This window comes from Accipiter gentilis, chromosome 11 (assembly GCF_929443795.1).
Source record: "Accipiter gentilis chromosome 11, bAccGen1.1, whole genome shotgun sequence".
NCBI lineage: Eukaryota > Metazoa > Chordata > Aves > Accipitriformes > Accipitridae > Astur > Astur gentilis.
This window is the reverse complement of record NC_064890.1, coordinates 10,386,761-10,407,263: the sequence shown is the minus strand read 5'-3', so window position 1 is coordinate 10,407,263 and position 20,503 is coordinate 10,386,761. Positions and strand designations below refer to the sequence as shown.

Below are 20,503 nucleotides of genomic sequence, written 5' to 3'. Positions count from 1 at the left end.
TCCTGAATAAAGATTGTAGCTTAAACACATAATCTAATGCTAACGCTGAAGGTATACAAAAATTTGGATTTCAGTGCAACTTGGAGAAGTTTTTAAGTGGATCTCACCAGTTTTGACATAAAGCAGGATGTGTATCTCATAAATGCTTGCAGATGCATGTAACTGTCTGAAAAGTCACTGAAAATGTAAGCAATGACTCTTCCGAGAGAGATTTTCCACTTTCACCTTTTAGGACAGCATACCAAATATTCCGTGGTTGCAATAAGTTATTCCCATCACTGAGGCAAGTGACTGAACATCAGGTGTTAGATGTGTCAGCTTCCACGGGATGCCAGTTTAGATGAAATAAGTGTTACACATTAATAATCAGCTTTGAAGGCTAATACCATAATTCTAACCCTTCTTGCTGTTTGTGACACTGGAATCCCTTGAGAAATGTCAGAAGAAAACTGACAGTTTCCTCACAGATTATCCAACACAGCAATTCAACATTGCAATTTATTTTACGGGCACGTTTCAGTGGTTAGGGTAAAAATTATGCAAAAACACATATGGAGGGCTGGGAGTGGACTTACAAATTTCTACATGTACTTTGGGAAAAGAAATGGGGTTCTGGGTTTGATTTATGATACCTATGACTCAGGAAACATAATACACTTTCAACTATTATAAAAATAATAATTTATTTAAAAAAGAAATAGAAGATATTTCCAAGGGCATCAAGCATTTTCCCATTAACTTGATATGAATTGATAAATTTAGACAATGAAGAATAATGTAGGCTATAAATAATAATGAAAGAAAAGGTCAATCAGAGCCATTAAAATTTAAAGACTGCATTTAACTTTTGTTGCAGAAAATTGCTTTCTCTAATGCCAAGTGCTGCTTTGCTCTGGTTCAGGACAGCATTTATGCATGTGATTAATTTAAAACATATGCTTACTTCCATTCCTATTCAGCAAAGTACCTAAGCCTATTCTCAATGTTAATACAATGGTTGTATCTTTTCACCAAATCAGGGACTTAAAAATATAGAGGCTTTGGTTGGGTTTTCCTAAGATATTATTTTTATGACAAAAAATAATTTGATTTTCTGTAAGGTTTTTTTTTTTCCACTTTCAGTTTTTATTATTTTCCAGGTAACACAAAAGTAAAATATATCATACTGGCATTTTTTTAAAAGGAAATTTAAAGCATTTCAGAACCTTTAATTACATACTTGTGTGTCCATATGCTCCAACAGTATAGCCAAGATCTGCTCTCCAGGAGATCTGTGCCTTTTTTGTGGTTGGTACTTTTTTTCGTTGTTTTGGGGTGTGTGTGTTTTTTTAAGAAGTGCATGTTACTTATATAGTGGGATAGTAAATCATATTTAGAGTAGTGTGGGGAGAGACTGTGCAGAATTTTGTAAATATAGTTTTTAACACTGGCTAAACTATACACTATTACTGTAACTCACTGGACAAAATTCATTCTTAGCTGTGATCTCAGAGTTATTCAACCTTAGAGTAAGAATGACATTACATGCAAGAGCTGTTTGTTGCGTTTCATTTCCTAGGGGTTATATATCTGAGACTCTTCTAAAGAGAACTGTGAATAAGTAGGTTCATATGCAAAGTGCATCGAATGGGAAAGCATAAAATAGAGATGCATTGCTTGTGCGAAACTATGAGAAACGTTCTTTTAACAACCTTAATAAAGCCATGTGGTGCTAGCGTCATACGATGAGCTCTTTTTGCTGTTCAAGGGATTCCTAAAGCATCAAAAAAGGGAATGTAAACATCAGAGATTCACCTTACTTAGTCATAGTGCCCTGTTTGAGGAAGACGACTGCTGGGAAGGGATGGAACACACTGGGACACGCTGTGTCCGGAGGGAAGGGACATCCCCATGGACTGGCTGACTGAGTGACCTGGTAAAGTGGGTTTTCAACAAGGTCATCAGGGTTGGAGGCTGAAGCCCAGAGCAAGAGAGAGAGCTGCAAGTGGGGAGGGTATGGGAGGGAGAGGGCTGCCAAGGGGATGTTCACTTTCCTACTCTGAAGACAGCATGTTCAGAAGCTTTCCTTGAACCTCTGTAGAAAACCTGTGAGCTTAATTTTCACTTGCACAGTTACATCCTCTCACACAGCACTTCCATTGAAGTCCGTTGCAATTTTGCCCTTGTTCTTTAGTAGAATGACTCTGAAACCCTTGTTCCAAAATAGGGGATATTGTTCTTGGATTCACTGGTTCCACATACTCTATTTTTTTTTTTCCTAATACTATCTGAAAACCAAAGTAACAAAACAATAAAGTAACACATGGGAAAAAATGTGATTTAAAAACTTCACCAAGTTAGGTACACAGTGGGACACTGTTGCAGCTTTATCGACAGCCTTCAGCGCCATGGAAATGAATGTAATTTATGAAAACTCCAAGACAGTAACAGACTTTATTCTGTAGAAACTAAAATTTAAAAATATTTAACATAACAGGTGTGCTATTTTAAAACAAAGACAACATTTGTTGCCCATATGTACTTCCCCGTTTATTCAAATAATTTTTAAGTCTGGTTTAATTTTAACATTGCACCTTTAAAGTCTGGCATTTTGCACATCCATATGTACCTATGTGCACTCACACAGCCTAACATGAGGAACCAAAGAACTTATTTCAAAATGAATCAAATATAAGATCTGCAGAGCATTTCACTGGTGTAACTGGATTTTTTTTTCTCATGTGAGAAATTGAATACTGAGTGAATCTGGAGAAATTTTGTGACCACAATAGCAAGTCAACTGCAATGCACAGAATAAAGCTCATCTTAATTTCTATTCTCTTTTGCACTATAATGTTTTTAGTATAAATTCACATGACACTTTTTTTGCAAATATTCTTTTGTTCTGTATATTCTCAAAATATTTTTTTCTTTTCTTTTCTTCTTTCTTGTATACTGACTTATCCTTACATTTTTATTTTGACATGGAAAGACACACTGAATACACTATGCAGAGGTTTCTTTAGGAAGGATGAACCTTGACTTCCCCATTTAAAAAAAAAATCTGAAAAAACACAGAACATGTCTGTAAATCAGCAGAAAATATAATTCAAATATAAGTCTCCAAAATGAACTCTCAACTCCGTGACCTGTCTTAATCTGTACATTTGCCTCATCAAGAAGGCATGTGGTAAAAGAGATGTATAGTAAAACATTTTGTATTTGCATAACAACAGAAATTAACATACTGGGTCAGGCTTGAAAAGATGTCTTATATCATATAGCCTTCTGTATTTAAGCAGACTAAATTTTGGTGCTAAGAAATATGTGCATTAGCAGTATCTGATAACTATCTTCCCAAATATTAGGTAGGTGCCTAACTAATATAAATCCAAATAACTCATTCAAGAAATTAAAAATCTAAACTCAATAGAAAATGAATCAATATAATGAATTTTATATAAAGGACACTATACTCCAAATATTTATAATAATACTAACAAGTTCCTTTTGCAACTTACTGGCCTATTTAAGTCAACATAACACAGGCATGCAGATGTATGGGTGAATAACACAAGGATGCTCCAGCAGTGAAGGAACTTTTCATTTCATGATGTTATAACTTCTTTAAAAAAATCCAAACACTAATTTTCAAAAGGATCTAAGCACTGGCAAAAAATTGCTCTGCTTGTTGTCAGAGGATTACTAACTTTTAAAATTTCACCTTCCACGTTCACTCAACTTTATTTTCCAAGGCAAATGGGGGTACAACATTAGGGATAGAGTCCTCAAAGAACTGGCTGAAATAGTCAGGTCTCTGCTATTTGACATAATTAAGATTATTTGGGAGGTACTATTTCTTCTGAGGATCTGTTTTCAATCCTCTTTACTATCCAGTGACATACTGAAAAGATCAACCGTCTATGAGATGAGAGTGCATAAAATAATACAGACATTAAATCCTCCCTAAAAATTCAGATGTATTTTTCAGGTCTATGCATTTTATTCCACGGTTAAATGATTAAGACACATTGGGCTCCAATCTGAAAACATGTTTAAAATCTGGAGCTATGTCAGACTGCTGTCTGAGTTTGCTAAAGGATTAGCAATTTGTGACTTGTGTCAAAATATCTGGCCTAGAATGAGAGAAATAATATATTTCCCTGATTTAATGCGTGTGAAATACTCTGGCAAGGGGGGGTGGGGGTGGGGGTGGGTGGAACCCAAAAAACAAACACCCTGCATATAGAAATCACAGGCATTTATCCTTATCTGTTCAGAATGTTTAAACAGAAGTGACTGAATGGGTCAGAATTTTAGGAGACACACTTTGCACGACCTTACACTGGACACATAAACTCATTAGGGTCCTGTGGCATAGAATAGGACCATTAGCAAAATAAATTATGATTATATTGCCCTAGTGTGACAGTTAGTATATATGAAAGTTCCAGGGACCACATAAAGGATCTCTAGAATTAAAATGTTTGTATACCTGTATATGGAGATATAGTCTTATCGCCAGGTGAAAGAGGAGCAAAAGATAGTACAAAATTGCTACACAAAAGTGGAGGAATTTCTGTGGGGAAGTGCACAGTCTTTACTAAGAGCCTCACTAGCCTAGAGTGTCCCTTTTCCTTGATTTTGACAGGCTGAACTTGTGTTGAGATTGTGAGGGTCACATCAGAGCAAATACCAAATAAAAGTCCTCTCATCTGATGATTGCTATCACAGCAACTGGGGACAAAGGTCATGGAAAAAAAAAAAAAAAAAAAAAGAAGGAAGGATACAGCTCTATGGTTTGAGCTTACAGTCTAGGTTTGGTGATGGATGGAGCAACAGATGCATTGGGTATGGAGAGGACAACTGCTACATTCAACTGCGAATGGATTTCAGAAGGAAAGCAGATACCCTGGGGAAGTTCTGTGACTCGGTAGTGTGGAGCCTTAGGTAGCGAATGTTCCTTTTGCAGAGCTTCAACAGGGCATGCCGAAGTGGGCCACTCTGGAAGAAAGGGCAGAGGACTGGATCCACTGCCTCCTGATGACATGTATGAGCTGCAAGTAATACTTCTTTTTAGTTCACTGTTTAATCACTGTTCAGTTTTTGCTGGTTCTAATTATGATGGCTAACACCGTATTGAGCAGTATCTCCACTCCTCAAACAATGCCACAGACTTCACCAGGTGCCCTCACTTAAGAGAAATACTTTCTGTCATAAATAAAGGTGGCAGAATCCAAAAATCATTATCATCAGAGCTGAAATATTTTACCAACCCCCCTCAAATTACCACGCAGGTGCAGTATTTCTTTCTCTTTGGGATAATAGTAGTATTCCTCTGTATTGATTCATTCTCTCCTGACCATCTGTCTTTCATCTTGCAAAGGGCAGGTCTAATACGATGGAAAATTCATTTCATACGGCCGATCAATTCACATTCTCTACCAATCTGCCAAATTGAACTTAAACTTCACTTATGGCCGTATTTAGACAGTATTCAAAAGTAATGAATGTCATTCACCTCATTTTATGGTTGGAGAGTACTGTCAAATAAACCTGTTGTCTGTTACAATGTGTAAGAATGACTGATAAGAACAACTGTGTTGATACAGAATACTTGGCTTTCTCCAGGGCATTTCACTTAGTACATAGCTATTTGGAGAAACAATGTGCATTGTAGAATTCTTAAGAAATATAAACTGCTGACATATATTAAAGTATAGTTTTTATTAGTTATGCATCAATGAATCCTCTTTTACTGAAGGTTTCCCTAAATTTTGTTTTTCATAGAAAAAAGATTTTTTTAATTTAGCAGTGGTTTAAACAATCATATGATTTCTTTCCTAGTGAAGTTTGCAAAAAGACTGGGGAGGCATAAATAATGAAGAGAAAAGGTTGATGAGAGCTCTGGGTGCATTCAAATTATAGAATGCTCTGAATACTGAGTTAAAGCTCAGAAGATAACAAAGTAGATTTTAATACAACCATATCCAAAGTGGTATGTCTTGGAATAGGGAACACAGTGTATATCTGAAGTACATCAGAATACCCTAGAAGGTGGAGATTCAGATCCTTGTTCAGACTGCTTTCATGTATTAGACTGAGATGCCTCGTTTAGAATCTTGGACATCCCAGGTGCCTTGTTAGAGCTGACAGTGACAGGCATCTCTAGAAATCTCTTCATTGACTTTGTCATAAGAGACTGCTAATTAGGTGCCTCAACTAAGTGTGTAAACTGGAATAACTTTGTGCTCCAGAGAAGATCTTTGGGTCAAACGTAAAATGCTAAAAAGAGATTTTTCATTGTGATGCTGTGCCAAGAAGTCAGCACTTTAGTCTATGAAAAGAGCAATCTCAAACGGAGGCAGGGAAGTGACCTTGCCTGTGTACACACCATCGAATAGCTTGTCTGGTTCTAGTGTCCACACTTCCAAAACATGTGAAAATATTGCAGAGAGTTCACAGGAAGGACACAAATATGACTGAGGAATCCTTGTGATAGGAGGTTTAAGAAGCTATATTTATTCAGCTTATCAAAAAAAGTGAAGAAGTGGCTTGATCTTTGTGCGTAGGTACTTACATGTGGAAAAGATGTGGAAAAGATAGTAGGAGACTTTTCAACTTTGCTATCAAAGGCATATCAAGGTTAAATGAAAGGAAGTTGAAGTTAGATAAATTTAACCTTCAGTAAGTGGCTATTTCCTAACATTGAAAGTCATTAAATATTAGGACAGCTTACCAGAAAAATAGTGCTGTTACCATTATCTAGATTCTTTGACATGACAATACAAATTTGCCTGAAAATGTTTTAATTCAATACCTGGGAGAAATTATCCATGCAGTGTGTTACTGACCACATAAAATGTCCTGATGGTCCCTTCTGGCCTTCGTTTCTATTTATGCAATACACATTATCCCTTTCCCAGTAAAGTATGGAAAGAACAGAATTGCCCTTTCTTCATTACTGAGCTTTGCATAATCAGCTGTTAATTAAGGTAATTATTATAGTCAAAATTAATGAACTTTAATTTCTCACAAAACCATATGCATTGTCTCAGAAGGAACTTTTCCCACCCTGTTTCAGAAGAGGATATTTGTCTTTTTTTTTTGAAAGGTTCAGAGATTGGCCAGCTGCAGAGGTTGGGTTGTTATTTGAGCTGGTACAGAAAATCATTTTCATGTGTTGCTTGGTTAGTACTTTCTCATTTTCTTAGGACTACATAGATAAGCCATGCGTTCAGTAAGAAATACTTCTTCAGGTTAGGGTTGATTTGGGTCTTCAGCTTTTTCTTCTTCCCTTTTCAACACAGCACCTTTGTTGTACGCTGCGAGCATGGGGGTGTTCTTCACCTAATTAATTTCCTGCCTATTATGAGTTTAGGTACCATTTTAATCTCTCTTGAAACATATATATATATTTAACTTCCAAAACCTGAAATGCTTTAATCTAACTGAAATCCAGGTCTTTGGGGTGTTTTCATGCAATTTGGCAGCCTGTGATGTGGGCATTCAGACTCAATGATGTAATTAACCCCGCTGGTAAAAGACTTTATGACATTTTGTTGCTTCTTTGGCACCACTTCATATATATGAACAATTGATATTGGTTTAAACATCACCCTGCTTAATGACTAGTTCCACATGAACTATAAATGAAGAGGACTAAGCAATTTCATAGTATTTATGATTGCAGATTCAATTCTATAAATAAAGTAAGTTGAAAAACTTCCTAAGATTTTGTAGATGGCATTCTAACTGGTGGCTTTTTATTCATACAGAGGGACACTGTGTGTCTGAGCACGTATTTTCAAGGCAAGAATTCGTCACACATTCTATCTAATGAAGGACTGACCAACACCCACTTCTGTTTGGTCAGTGAAACCAGATGTTCCTCCTCCTTAATCCTCTGCAAACTGGGAGCAGAGATGAGGTAATAGGAAAAAGCATGGAGAGGGAATAACTGGGTAGATCGTTACTTGTTTTGATTATAAAAATACATCAGAAACAATATCCTAAAATAATAGATGTATATATGTATACAATTTTGTTTCTTAACAAAGCTGAAAGAATGATGACATTACCAAATGCTGGTCAGGAGCAGAAGAATTATATGACTGGAACATTGCCTCTTAACATCCCTGTCAATTCACTTCAGTTTGTTAAAGGAAGAACTGAGGAGCCTACAGTTGTTTGGTGTAGAGAGGCAAATGGAAAGCTTATTACACAGTTGAACTTTATCCTGGTTTTGCTTTGAATCACAGAATATGCAGAAAAAGAAGTGCCCCTCCCCACATCCGATGAAATATTAAGGGCAACATAGATTAGAAAGAAGAAATTCCAGCTTGACTGATTTGTTGTCCAAGCAAACAAATACACCTGCTGCTTCACTGAAGGTAATTCCTTTCTAACAGGGCTTAAAATCTTAGAATTTAGAGCTGTTGTTCCCTGATCAGCAGAACCTCATGTGGCTAATTGAAGGGGAAATAGCATAATAAGGAATACATCATATTAGGAACACCTGGAGGAGACTCCCAGAAACCATCAGTGCATTTTGTGGAAAGGGTGACTTAGTCCATCAGCCTTCTGAGGTGGAGAAGTACAACTGTAGGCAGTTTACTGAGTTAAATGAGGCATTGAAAATGGTGCTTTGCCAGCTCAATGTATGTATTAAAAATTTACAGTGTGTTCTGGAAGAAGAATTCGTCACGCACTATTCTTTCCCACTACTTTCATTCCCTCAGCAGGTTTTCTCATGCAGAGATGCCTTCCTCTCCAGGAATCAGCTCTATCTTGTCACCATACGGTTTGTAAAAACTTAGGATGTTACTTCTGCATATCGTTTTCTTTTAGAATTTCCACTCGTTTTACAGCTCCTATGGAGCTGTATTTGGTGGAAATCCTATCTGGACTTGTTAAAGGTGCTTTGCGAGTTAGTTAATAAGGCAGTTTGAAACATTGGAAGGCCTCTGGAGCACCCCTAAAACCTGTTGCTCTGCTGAATAGATAACTCATTGAGGTAAAATCATTGCCTGACTGCAGGTAGCTCATCCGATTTACCTAAAATTCATCATAATTCACCTAGGGTATTTTAAGCTATGTAGAACAGTAGTGGACTACTGTTTTATGAGCAGACAGATGTGCAGAAACACAGAGTGAGACAGAAAACACTTCTTCCAGTTCTCATCTTCTACTCCCAAAACTGAGAAGTTTATATAAATGCAAAAGGAAGAGACTGGATGCAGCTGCTTTCGCCCTGCTCCCACCCCTTGTTGACATCAAAGGCAACAGGAGCGACAAGTGCCGATTTGGTGAGAATGGAAACAGAATAATATATTTTTTATGCCTTTTTCTTCATCTTCTATATTTGGTTTGAAGACTTATCTCATTTTTTTTCTCACAGAACACATGGGAAGGATGCATGTTCAATTAATGATGGGAAATTTGGGGTGGAGGGTTTCTGGCTCCTGTTTTTTTTTTCAGAAAAATACCCGTTGATTTTAATGAGAAAAACCTCCTCTTCATTTCTGGATGATAGACAAATAGAAACTGGAGGAACCCAACCTTTTCTAACCTGCATGGATTTTTGACATTCAAAAACATTTCATGAAGTCAGTGATAATGAACTCACTGGCTGGCAATTAATTGCTTACGTTTTTTTTGGATAAGATTTTGTAATATTTTCTTTTGCAAACACCAATAGTTGTTCTGTCTGCAAAGTCAGCACTCCTGTTTTTCCCAATTTGTAATTTATTACTAAATGGCAGAAAAACATTGGGTAATTTGCTGAAATGTTTAAATTTGGGAAAGCAACATTCATCAGGGCCAAAGTAATTAGAGAGAAAGATAAAAGACTGCATGTTGCTGTCAGTGACTATACTTATATATTTTTAGAAAGGTAATATCTGGCAACAGCTTTACTAAAGTGAACAGCCTGGAATTCCAAAGCAATATCAATTAAACCGACATTACAGTAGAATGATTGCAGTAAACTATTATATATTTAATCTTTCAAATGGGGAGTGTATCATAGAATTTATAAATAATTTGATATAGAAATACATATTTGGTTAGATTCTGGTGGTACAACACAAGTTTGAGGTAGAATTCAATAAATCCATTATTTATTGTTTGTTGTTTTATATGATCAACATATTCAGATATATTAGGACAATATGCATAGTATCGTTAAATTTCTATAAACCAGGAAAAGCATGAAAGAAACATTTAAACATATATAATATATCATAGTACAATTTTGTTGTAAAAGATTTCAAAGTACATTTCAACTACTACATAGTAAGTTAGATTAATATTTTCTAGAGACACTGTTTAGGGGAATGGACATTTTTACTGGTTTTTTTTGAGAAAATTAGAGGTTCTGATTTTTAGTAAGTTCCAAGGAATAACGATCTGCCAATAAGGCAATCAAATTCTGCCTAATTTTGGAGGCAAAAAATCTCCTTTTGGTTTCACTATTTGTTGACAAGAGCTCAGTGTTCTACAAGACACAGCTTAAACCTGGGTTTGGTAAGAAAGTATGAATTTGTAGTGCATAAGAATATAAGACTTTATACAGAAGGTGGAATGCTCCTTTTCACAGGTTGGATTGCACGTCACAAAAACATGCTAAATACCAGATCAGGATGCCATACAGTATGATTAGGATCATGGCTTTGGGATATTCTCATTGTTCAAGGGAAAAAACAATAATGCTTCCTTTTCTTACCAAATGCTATTCAGAAATGGATGACTTCTTTATGTAAACTTTTGTTTCAAGCCAAAAATGAAATACATTTTTCCTGCAACATGGGGCTAGTGAGCACCAAGAACAAGAGCCTCAACTGGATGTTTTCTTCCAACAGGTTGTTTCTCTTTGGCATGCTCAGTAAATTGTGAGAGATGAGGGTGTAGAAAATATAGTCCTGCTATTCTATTATGCTCTTAAACGCCTGTATCTCTAATTTGTATTTATATACAGTTTGTAATTTAAGAACCTGCAGTTTTAATGACAGGGTCACATCTTCTCTTCACCTTCAGGTCAGGAAGCACTATTGAAACTTATGGTTAAGGTACCTGACCACAGAGCAAGTATTTCCTCTGTGTTGATACTGCTGGTTCATAGTTCCATATAGAATAGAGAATCTAGCTTCATAGGCTGCGTTAGCTAGGTATCTAGATACATAGAAGTCTGCTATAAGAGCTCCCTTTTTAGCTCCCACCCTTTATACCTCAACATGTCTGCAAAGTGTTGTTTTTCAAATGTATATAAGCCTCGAATACAGCTTGTCCTACTTAAAGAGACTCTGTTCAGAAGCAACTTAGTTTGCAGATCAAAGTTAGATTTTACTTATATGCAAGTTCAATATATTTAATAAAAAATGTCAACAATATCTAAAAAATGTTCCTTTCAGCCAGCTGCATATTATAAAATGCATTTAACTGCATATAATTGCATATTATAAACCAGCATTTACCCTTCAAATTAAATTCTGCGTTTTACTATTTTTTTGATAAAAGTGTTTGGGTCCTGTTTAGAAATGGAACAGTATCGTCATTTTTAAGGCTGTTTCATTTGTTACTCTCCTTTCCATGACAGTCAGATGGTGAGAATGAAGCCAGAGAGCAGAGGCGGAAGAAATGGGGGACAGTAGTCACAAGTCATTGGATCAGGATACTCTGGCCAAACAAAGATCAGCAAACAGAAACTGAACTGCGGTTTTCTGAGGAAGGGTCTTGTCCCTTCACTTCCTGCAGCTACACAATGTCCTTATCGGTCAAAGAAAGCAAGACTAAAATTTGCCCACTCAATCACATACCACGTGTTATTTTTAACTTACCATAAACATGGCACCTGTCTTTTTTAATCCTTATGGTCAGCTTTTCAGATAATGAATACTAATATAGCTACTTACTAGTGTGGCAAATATATTTACTGTTGGTCTACGCAAACAGAAAAACGGTAATTTTCCCATGACTTCTGTGTGGGTAAAATTTTAGAACTTCAGTTTGACAAGGAAGAATAATAAACAAAAAGAAGGGAAGGAAGGACAGTGATACGTAAGGGGAGGATCATGGGCCACACGTTCTTATATACAAGTCTTGTTTCTCATTTTTTGTTTGTTTGGTTTCTATTTTTATTAGCCTGTTGCTTATGCTTTCTTAAATAGTGTTCCTAAATATACAGACATTGCTTCCTTTAAACTGTACCAGGAAGTCTGACAGGAGGTTCATGAGAGTAGCAAAGAAGACGTGCAAATTTGGCTTATTTTAAAACTGCTTATTATTTAGCTCCTTCCTCAATTTTATAGGAAATCTTCTTTCTGCAATTCAAATAACTACATTAAACAATGCATTCGTATTTTCTTTTATATATATATGCATATACACACATCAGCTGACTGTAATGTAGCTTAAAGGTTTTGGCAAATATTCTGAAATATCTGGAAATGGAAAAGAATGCACTTGTGACTATCTATTTTGAAACTTTACTTTTTCTCATGGTCATCAGTAAGGTTGGTCTTTATGGTTTACTCTGTATTATTTTATAAATAATATCCACAAAATTGAACCTGTCTCTAATGTGGACTCATGTAATTGCAATCACCTTGAAAATCCCACTCCTGGCCATAGGGGGAAGCAGGAATTCTGTTGGATGGTGCTTTAGCATCGTCTCCATAAGAAGTGCTCAGCTTTACCAGAAGACGTCACTAAATATGAACCAACTAAGCAAGACCATTGCCCAGCATCTCATCCTGCCATTTGCCAGTAAAAGCCAATCTTACCTTTGGGTTACAGATGATCTCCATCTATTAAGTCCCAACTCACAAAGAGCGTGACCAAGAAACCCTGGTCAGATTCTTAAAGAGCTCATCAAGTGCCTCTCTAGCAGCCTAGTGAAATCCTCCTCTGACTGCAGGGCAGCTCAGATTAACCGTGGGATCCCTTACCAGTTGTTTTACCTTATAACTGAGTAAATTATTTCTTCAGCATTGCCAAGTATATGATAAGGGATAACTTTGAGTGTCCAGTTTTCACTAAGTCTGGACTTCCAAGGTCCAGACCTAGTAATGCAATTTAGAATTTGTCCACAGATTCAGTCTGATAACAATTGTAGAAATTTAGCTCTTCAAGAAGGCTTTTTAATGTCAGGAATTTCAAAATATACTCATAAACTCCCTATGGATTTTAGACTGGTAATGGGAGTGCGATGAAACAAGGATGCAAGGAAGCAGGATGTAAGCAGGATCAACCAGTCTGCATTGTGGCCTCCATGGAGCAACACACAGGTTGCATATAATCAGGATTAGGTTGAATGCCTAAGGAGGCATTCACCCTGATCTGATACAATGGAGACAGAAAGGATCCAGATTTCTGAAAAATCCAGAAAATTTCTATTTTTGCATAAGAAATATGTTGACAATATTGATTCTATGTTGCGCTTAATGATCTTCTCTGCCGTTCTATTTCACTCAGCTATAAGTGTCATTAAGAAGCTAATGCACTTGCTGAATATGATCAAGATTAAGAAGATGAATTTAACAAAGAATTATTAAGGTAATCCATCTCCCATCAAACTAATATGTATTTTGTTATATGATGTATTATTTCATTTCAAAAAAATCCACAAACAAAACAGTTTCAGATTTAGCTGAAAACTCCATAATATTTAATAATTTTTGGTAATAATTTTTATGTCAGCTTATCTAGTAATAAAATTCTAAGATGACAATGACTTTGAGTTCTTTGCTTAATTCTCCAAAATATACTTTCAATCATTAGTGAGTTCCTCTAGTCACAAACTGAATTTTAGACCAGCATTACATTTCATCAGGGAAAATACCTCTTGTATGGTTTGTATGAGAACTCTGAGCACTTGAATTTAAATATTTATTTTTAACCATAGAGGCTTTGCTGGAATTCAGACAAGAAGAGTCACTACTGTAAAACAAATTTCTTACCTCTGATGGATGTCCAGCTCTAATAAAAGTACAGAGCGGATCAAAAGCTCCTGTTCCACAAGCCAGAAGATGCGTTCTGTTGTATCGGTGAAGGACACGGATGTAATTTGCACATTCATCCTGGTTTACATTAAAAAAAAAAAAAAAAAAAAAAAAACAACCACTTTTTTTATGTTTTGTGTTTGGAGTTTTTGTTTGTATTTTTTAAATCGTAGGTGCCCTTAGGTGATATTTTGTGTATGGAAACTTTCTATCCTGTTAAATATAAGAACTTAGTTCTCCCACTTTCATGTTAGTACCTCAGTGCCACCAATTTCAGGGATGGACACTTTTGACATGAAAAATGCAAGTTTAGAGCATTATTTATTACAATTTGTTTTCGATGTTTAACCAATTAGGAGTTATTAAGTTATAAAAAACATTTCTCCGCTTCTTTAATTTCAAAGGTATTGTCCAAATCTAAATATTTGTTTTACTAAACATTATTAGATGTACTAGACATTAGATTCAGAGCATGAGACGTGAATAGTCAGCAAATGGCTTCTCTCTCAAGTTTAATAAACTTTTTCTCAAGAAAAGTAACACTTTTTTCTTACATTTTTTTCCATAAGACATCTGCACCATTAATTTCTTGTATAATTAATTGCTAATCAATATTTTTTTTATATTGTATAGCCTCATGCTTTATCTGTTCCTACTGTTCAAACCCTCCTTTGAAGAAGAAATTATTCATTTCCCCCAGGGCGATACTCTGGGACTCATTAGTGTATTTGCAGCTTCATAAATATTACAATTAAAAAATTTTCAAACATCCCTTTGAGATGTGGGGTCATTATCCTTCCTGTGCTAAACTAGAAGTGGAGACAGTGAGATAAAAGTATCCATTGATTTTGGGACTCCTGGGACTCGGTTTTACAGAGTATTTAACATTTTGCAACAATTTCTATGTTTGGAGCAAAATTCCTGTTCATTTCCATTCATTGCGCAACATTTCTGCAAGTCAGACCCTGGGTTTTAACAGTCACACCAGGTTTAAGATGACAATTATAATGGGATTAATCTTAGCTAACTTTAGCTATTCTGAAGTTCAGACATGTAATTTATGCTATTCTCCTAGGGTTTTTCAATAGTAAACGAAGAAGGCTAGACATCTCCAAAAGGCAATTAATTCTATCCTAAAATGGATATGTAAAACAGAGTGGAGGAATTTCCTTTTTGCTGTCCTTCACTGATGACTACTCTAGTTTTCAGACTGCTATATTTATATTAGAACAATCCTGGGTCTTATTAACCATCTGCAAGAACTTAATGTCACAGAGGATGAGTCTGCAGCAGGGCCATGGGCAGAATTCAGCTCTTGCAAATCCACATTGGGTTCAAAACTAAAACCCACCTTTCTTCTTTATTTAAACCCTTGTGTCATTCAGTGCAAGTCTTCCCACTGCTCCAACAAATAAATAAAGATCATAAGGAAGAATTCTCCTTTGCTACATGATTCTCCTTAAATGTTCACCTTGAAGATATCTCATGCTAATTGAAAGAAGCAGGTAACCTACACAGGCAGGTAAGCTGTTGTGTAAGTAAATATTATGTGTGTGCAAAGGACAAATCAACTTGCAGTATCTTACTTCTGGAATTTCTTAATTCCTAACTAATTTATTCTTTTTTTAAAGTAAATGAAAAAAAAAAGAAAAAAGAAAGGTCTTCCTTCGTATGTCATCCACATGATCTCTCACCTGGACAAAATTTCTTAGACCCACTGAAAAAAACCTGCTACTTGAATTGTCAGAGAAGTTAAGAGAAGAGTGAGTTGTGATTAGTAGGATGTGATCCTCTATACATGGATCAACACTCAGAGACAGAGGTGCCCACTTTGCATGTGCATTTCACAAACGTTTGCTGACTGGTGGTAGCAGGATGTTAATACATAGGAATTTTATGATGCTTTGCAGTTTTTAAATAGATGCTGTACTGGGCACTGATGTTGTTCCTCATTCTGCCTCCCCTCCAAGTATGACATTCCTGACTTATCCCCTCTGTTCTCTCTCAGTGGTAGTCTGGTCTTTACTCCATGGTTTCCTTTTTTATCCACATATGCCTGCAGCTCTTGATCTTTGTCTCAAAAGCACTGTAGAGGAAGAGAGATCTTAGGATTTTTTTTTTTTTTAATGGGCAAAAATTACACATTTTTTTCTCCTGTGCACCTTTACAGAAATGCCTCAGAATTTCTGCAGGAAAAACAGGATGAGGCAGATACCAAATATAGGAAAAAGTCAACCCAAATGGCTAGAACTTATCATTTATAAACAAATGAAAAAAGGTGCTATTCTGGGAAGTGCCAGGCAACTAGGCATTGCTGCTGGCCCCACTAACAAGGAAGAGATGCATCAGCCAAGGGAACATTAAAATAAGTTTTCTTCCTACTATATTAATGAATTAAATGTTGTGGTTGTCTTTAGGAGGCTCCATAGACATATTAATAGGTCTGTGGAATTTTATTCATCTGAAAATTCTCTGTGTGAAGGAATTAGTCATCACTACAGAATTTGATTTCTATATCTGAATGATTTCCAATTCTGATAAAATAATTGAAAGGATCAAAAGCTCTCACACCACAGGTGTGTTTCCTGGCAAACTGGATGAAAGCAGAAGGATTTTTTCCTTGGCTTGACCCGGATCAGAAAAGTGTGGCCTGATTTTAAGGTGATACATGTGTTGTTAAGACAAGGCTTTTCTAACTGTCCTGTTAAGTCTGTTACAAGGTCTCTGAAACTGTATTTATGACTACAGTACTTGCAGTTTTACTGCTACAAGATGAACTGATAACTTTTAAAGGTTGTAAAAGCTTGTAAAAGTGGCCTGCTCTGTTATACAGAAAGAGGTAACAGAGAACACTTGAAGTACCTCAACAGAGATGCTTATTACAGCATTTGTAGTTCTACTTAATGTTAATTAATTATGCCTTGAGTAACAGATCTTTTGCAAAGGAAAATAAAGAAAGAAGCAGCATGGAAATAAGAAAAAAGGTTTGAAAGAGCACTGATGAGTAATTTTTTTTCGGAGACTTTACAGTGGGAAAAATAGCATTCAGAACTTAAAAAATGGCAAAGGGTTGATTTTAAGACATTATGCCATTAAGTCAATATTGGTTTATGGCTACAAAAAACAAAGGTTAAAAGAAAAGTAATAGGATATTTTTTTTATTCTAATTTAGATTCCTTTCGGGTTGAGCAATTTAGCTTAGTGAATACTGAGCATGCTAATGAAAATTACTAAGGTTTCCCTGGAATTAATTAGTCTTACTCATTCACATAGTCCCATAGATAATTAGGTCTCATGTGAGGATCAGAATATTGTTTGGTATTACAATATTTCCAGCTTTTGCAATTTTAACACCTTTTTCTTAAAGACTCCAGTTCTGGAGTCTTGTGATTATTTAAAATTCTGTGGTTTTCTTTTTAAAAAAATAGAGACCAAACTTTCACAGTACAGAGTGATGTGGGAAAGATATGAAGTTCTTTAAATTTTCTCATTCATTGCAATGCAAATTTGAAGGCTTATAATAACAGATTGGATTATAAAAGATTTTGAATTTTAGGGAATCTCATGAGCCTGAGGAGGACACCTTTACATTACATTGGAAAAACAGTACCCATTTCTGTATTTATTTAACCCAAAGAATATTGTCAAAGCATCAGAAAATAAATCCCATCATGTAGTGGTGAAGGAAAGATGACAGAGCTTTAACTGTAATAACAGCCTATGCTGAGAGGTAGTATTAAATAAAGCTCAAAGAATTTAGGGTTTGGATTCATTTAATAGGATCATAAAGTTTGGATAATGTAGAAAAACACCATTTTCAACCAAAGCCACCTGAAATTCTCAAGGATACAAAAGCATTCAGAAAATGCAATGAACTTGTAAGATACCTCAAAAAGGATCAGTTCTAGGCCAGGTGAGTGTAAGGAGAGAAGTACCATGTTGGTTTTTGTTATTGTTATTGTTGTTATTATTATTATTGTTATTATTATTATTATTATTATTATTTTCCAATCTGGTTCACAAGTTCCCTTGATGTGGACTGTTCGCATGCTTGTACTTCAACAGGAATCTTTATAGTTTCCTAATCTTTACTGGGAATATGTTGTGGTTATCATCAAGGCTGCCTCTTTGCTCTATTTGTGGGAAAACTGTGCATGTGCCCTTCTATGTCCTACATTCCTGTCGCTCTTGCTGTAAAACTATCATCATTTTCAAATCCTTTGGTACAGTGTGAGCTCTCTCAGCTGTGGGATTTATTAGGTGTTGTAGTTGCTGTGTGTTTATGAGGTGCAGATAATGAGCTTGGTGCACTGCAAAATTAAAGAGAGCTCCCATCCAAAAGAACTTTCATCCTGTGGTGCCAATGATATCAGCTGCTGTATGTCAGTGAGCTTTCAGGCTTTTCCCCGGGAACTGATTACAGTCAAAGCACTGGATCACAAGAACGGAACAATTTTGGGGCTCATTAAAACAGAATATTTTAATTAATATACCAAAAAAACTATAGGGCAAAACAGTTTAGAGTATATTTTATAATTATTAAAAATTTAACTTCTTTTTCAAAAGTATTCTAGAGAATGTAAATTCTAAAGGTAAATTAGAATGTGAAAAAGTTTGAACAGAGAAGGTATCCTGTGTGTATGAATAGAAAGGGAAACAGAAATGGGAAAGATAATTAGTAAGGTGCTTTCTTTGATATCACCAAAAAAAGAATTAAAAGAAAGTTCAGATGATCAAAAGTGTTCCTTGCCCATTTATGATCTGGTTTGAAAAGCAATTAAACTAATAATTTAGTGTGTTCACAGTAGTTACACATTTTTAAGCTGCAACACTTATAATTATATCTGTGCTTTGCTCTCTCTGCAGTTTAGGGATACCTAAATCCTTGTTTTGGACCAGCCACTGGTATAATTAAAGTATACTTGATTTATAATTAATGATACTTACAGCATCTCTTCCTTTAATTGCGCATTCTTCTGCCTGCAGAGGTGTACTAGGCCAATGGATCTGAGGAAAAAAAAAAAAAACCAAACATAGAAAATGATTCAGCTGACACTCTGAGAATGTCTATCCCGCTTTTCCACTATTTTTCACCTGAAAGACTCCTAGAACAGAATTATAGAATCATAGAACAGCCCAGGTTGGAAGGCACCTCGAAAGATCATCTGGCCCAACCTTTCCCAGGAAAGAGAACCTAGATGAGATTACCTAGCACCCTGTCCTATCGCATCTTTAAAGACTCCAGTGATGGGAGGTCTACTATGTCCCTGGGGAGGTTGTTTCCGTGATTGATTGTTCTCACTGTAAAAAATTTCTTTATTATCTCCTGATGCAGTTTGTACCTATTCCTCTTTGTCTTCTCCTCGTGAAGAGGGAGCCTCTGTCCTCTTCGTAGGTGCCCTTTCAGTACTGGAATACTGCGATGAGTGCCCCCCGAGCCTTCTCTTCTCCAGGGAGACAAGACCTAACTAACTCCTTCTGTCTTTCCTCATAGGGCAGGTTCTTCAGCCCTTTGATCATCATTGCGGCTCTCCTTTGGAGCCTCTCCAGTCTCTCCACACCTTTATTGAATTGTGGGGACCAGAACTGGACCCAGTACTCCAGGTGAGGCCTGAGTAGAGGGGGATGATCACGTCTCTGCCTCTGCTCGTAATGTCCCTGTGGAGGCAGCCAGGAGCCCACGTGCCTTCATTGCCGCAGCGATGCACTGGTGACCCTCGCTCAGCTGCTTGTCCCCCGGGACCCCCGGGTCCCTTTCAGCAAGGCTGCTCCCCAGACACACAGATCCCAGTCTGTACCGGGCTCTTTGGGTATGTTGTCCCAGGTGCAAGACTTTGCACCTGTCTTTATACTTGACTAATCATACTATATATGCATTTTTCATTTTATGTTATAAAGTTTAATTCAGTTTCTGTTACTATTTGAAGTTTTCAAGTAAAATATTCCAGTTTTATTTTTAAATATCTATAAAAGTTTACAATAAGTTAAGAAATATTTTTGTTGAAACATAACTGTTTTGTTTAGGGTAACTCAGCAAACTTGATACTAGGCAACAGAATTTGAGAGAAGGTAATGGGTGGAACATTTTATATAAATCCAGTAGAAACATTTCTGCTAAATTGTCAGTGACTTTCAACATAGAATACTAATTCTGAACTACTAATTTCCTGCTTTAAGGGACACTTAGGAAAGAAAATGGTTTACAGTGAAGTTAATGAGGGTCAGCAATTAACCTCCTGGGAGTAGGATCAGCTCTTCACAGTCAATTACTAGAAGTGAAGCCAAATTATACAAGTGAGACTTCTGTCAGCTACCTACTGTATAAAAGTTGTGTTTCATTCCAGATGCATGGTTTGTTTGGATGAAAAAAATGTTAAATGATGACTGAGCAGACTGGAATGATTACTTCATTTCTTAGAACTTTTAAAAGTGGAAAAAAACCCCACGTTCACTTCAGTGATATCAGGCTTGGCTGAAGCCAAATAATTTTTTAAAAAAATGGATGTCATCATTAAGACATTTTT

The 20,503-nt window shown here is 36.1% G+C and overlaps 1 protein-coding gene across 2 annotated transcripts in view; it reads right to left on the bottom strand.

Annotated features, from left to right (window-relative positions):
* Positions 1-20,503, bottom strand: part of SEMA3E (semaphorin 3E) — a 147,164-nt gene that overhangs the window by 41,913 nt on the left and 84,748 nt on the right. The window contains exons 3-4 of one of the 2 annotated variants that reach the window (XM_049814317.1): positions 18,927-18,986; positions 13,938-14,057 (exon numbers count right to left, since the gene is read on the bottom strand). In XM_049814317.1, the coding sequence (XP_049670274.1) occupies positions 13,938-14,057; positions 18,927-18,986 (180 nt within the window). The remainder of the gene's footprint in view (positions 1-13,937; positions 14,058-18,926; positions 18,987-20,503) is intronic. The other variant, XM_049814319.1, reaches the window with a different exon arrangement.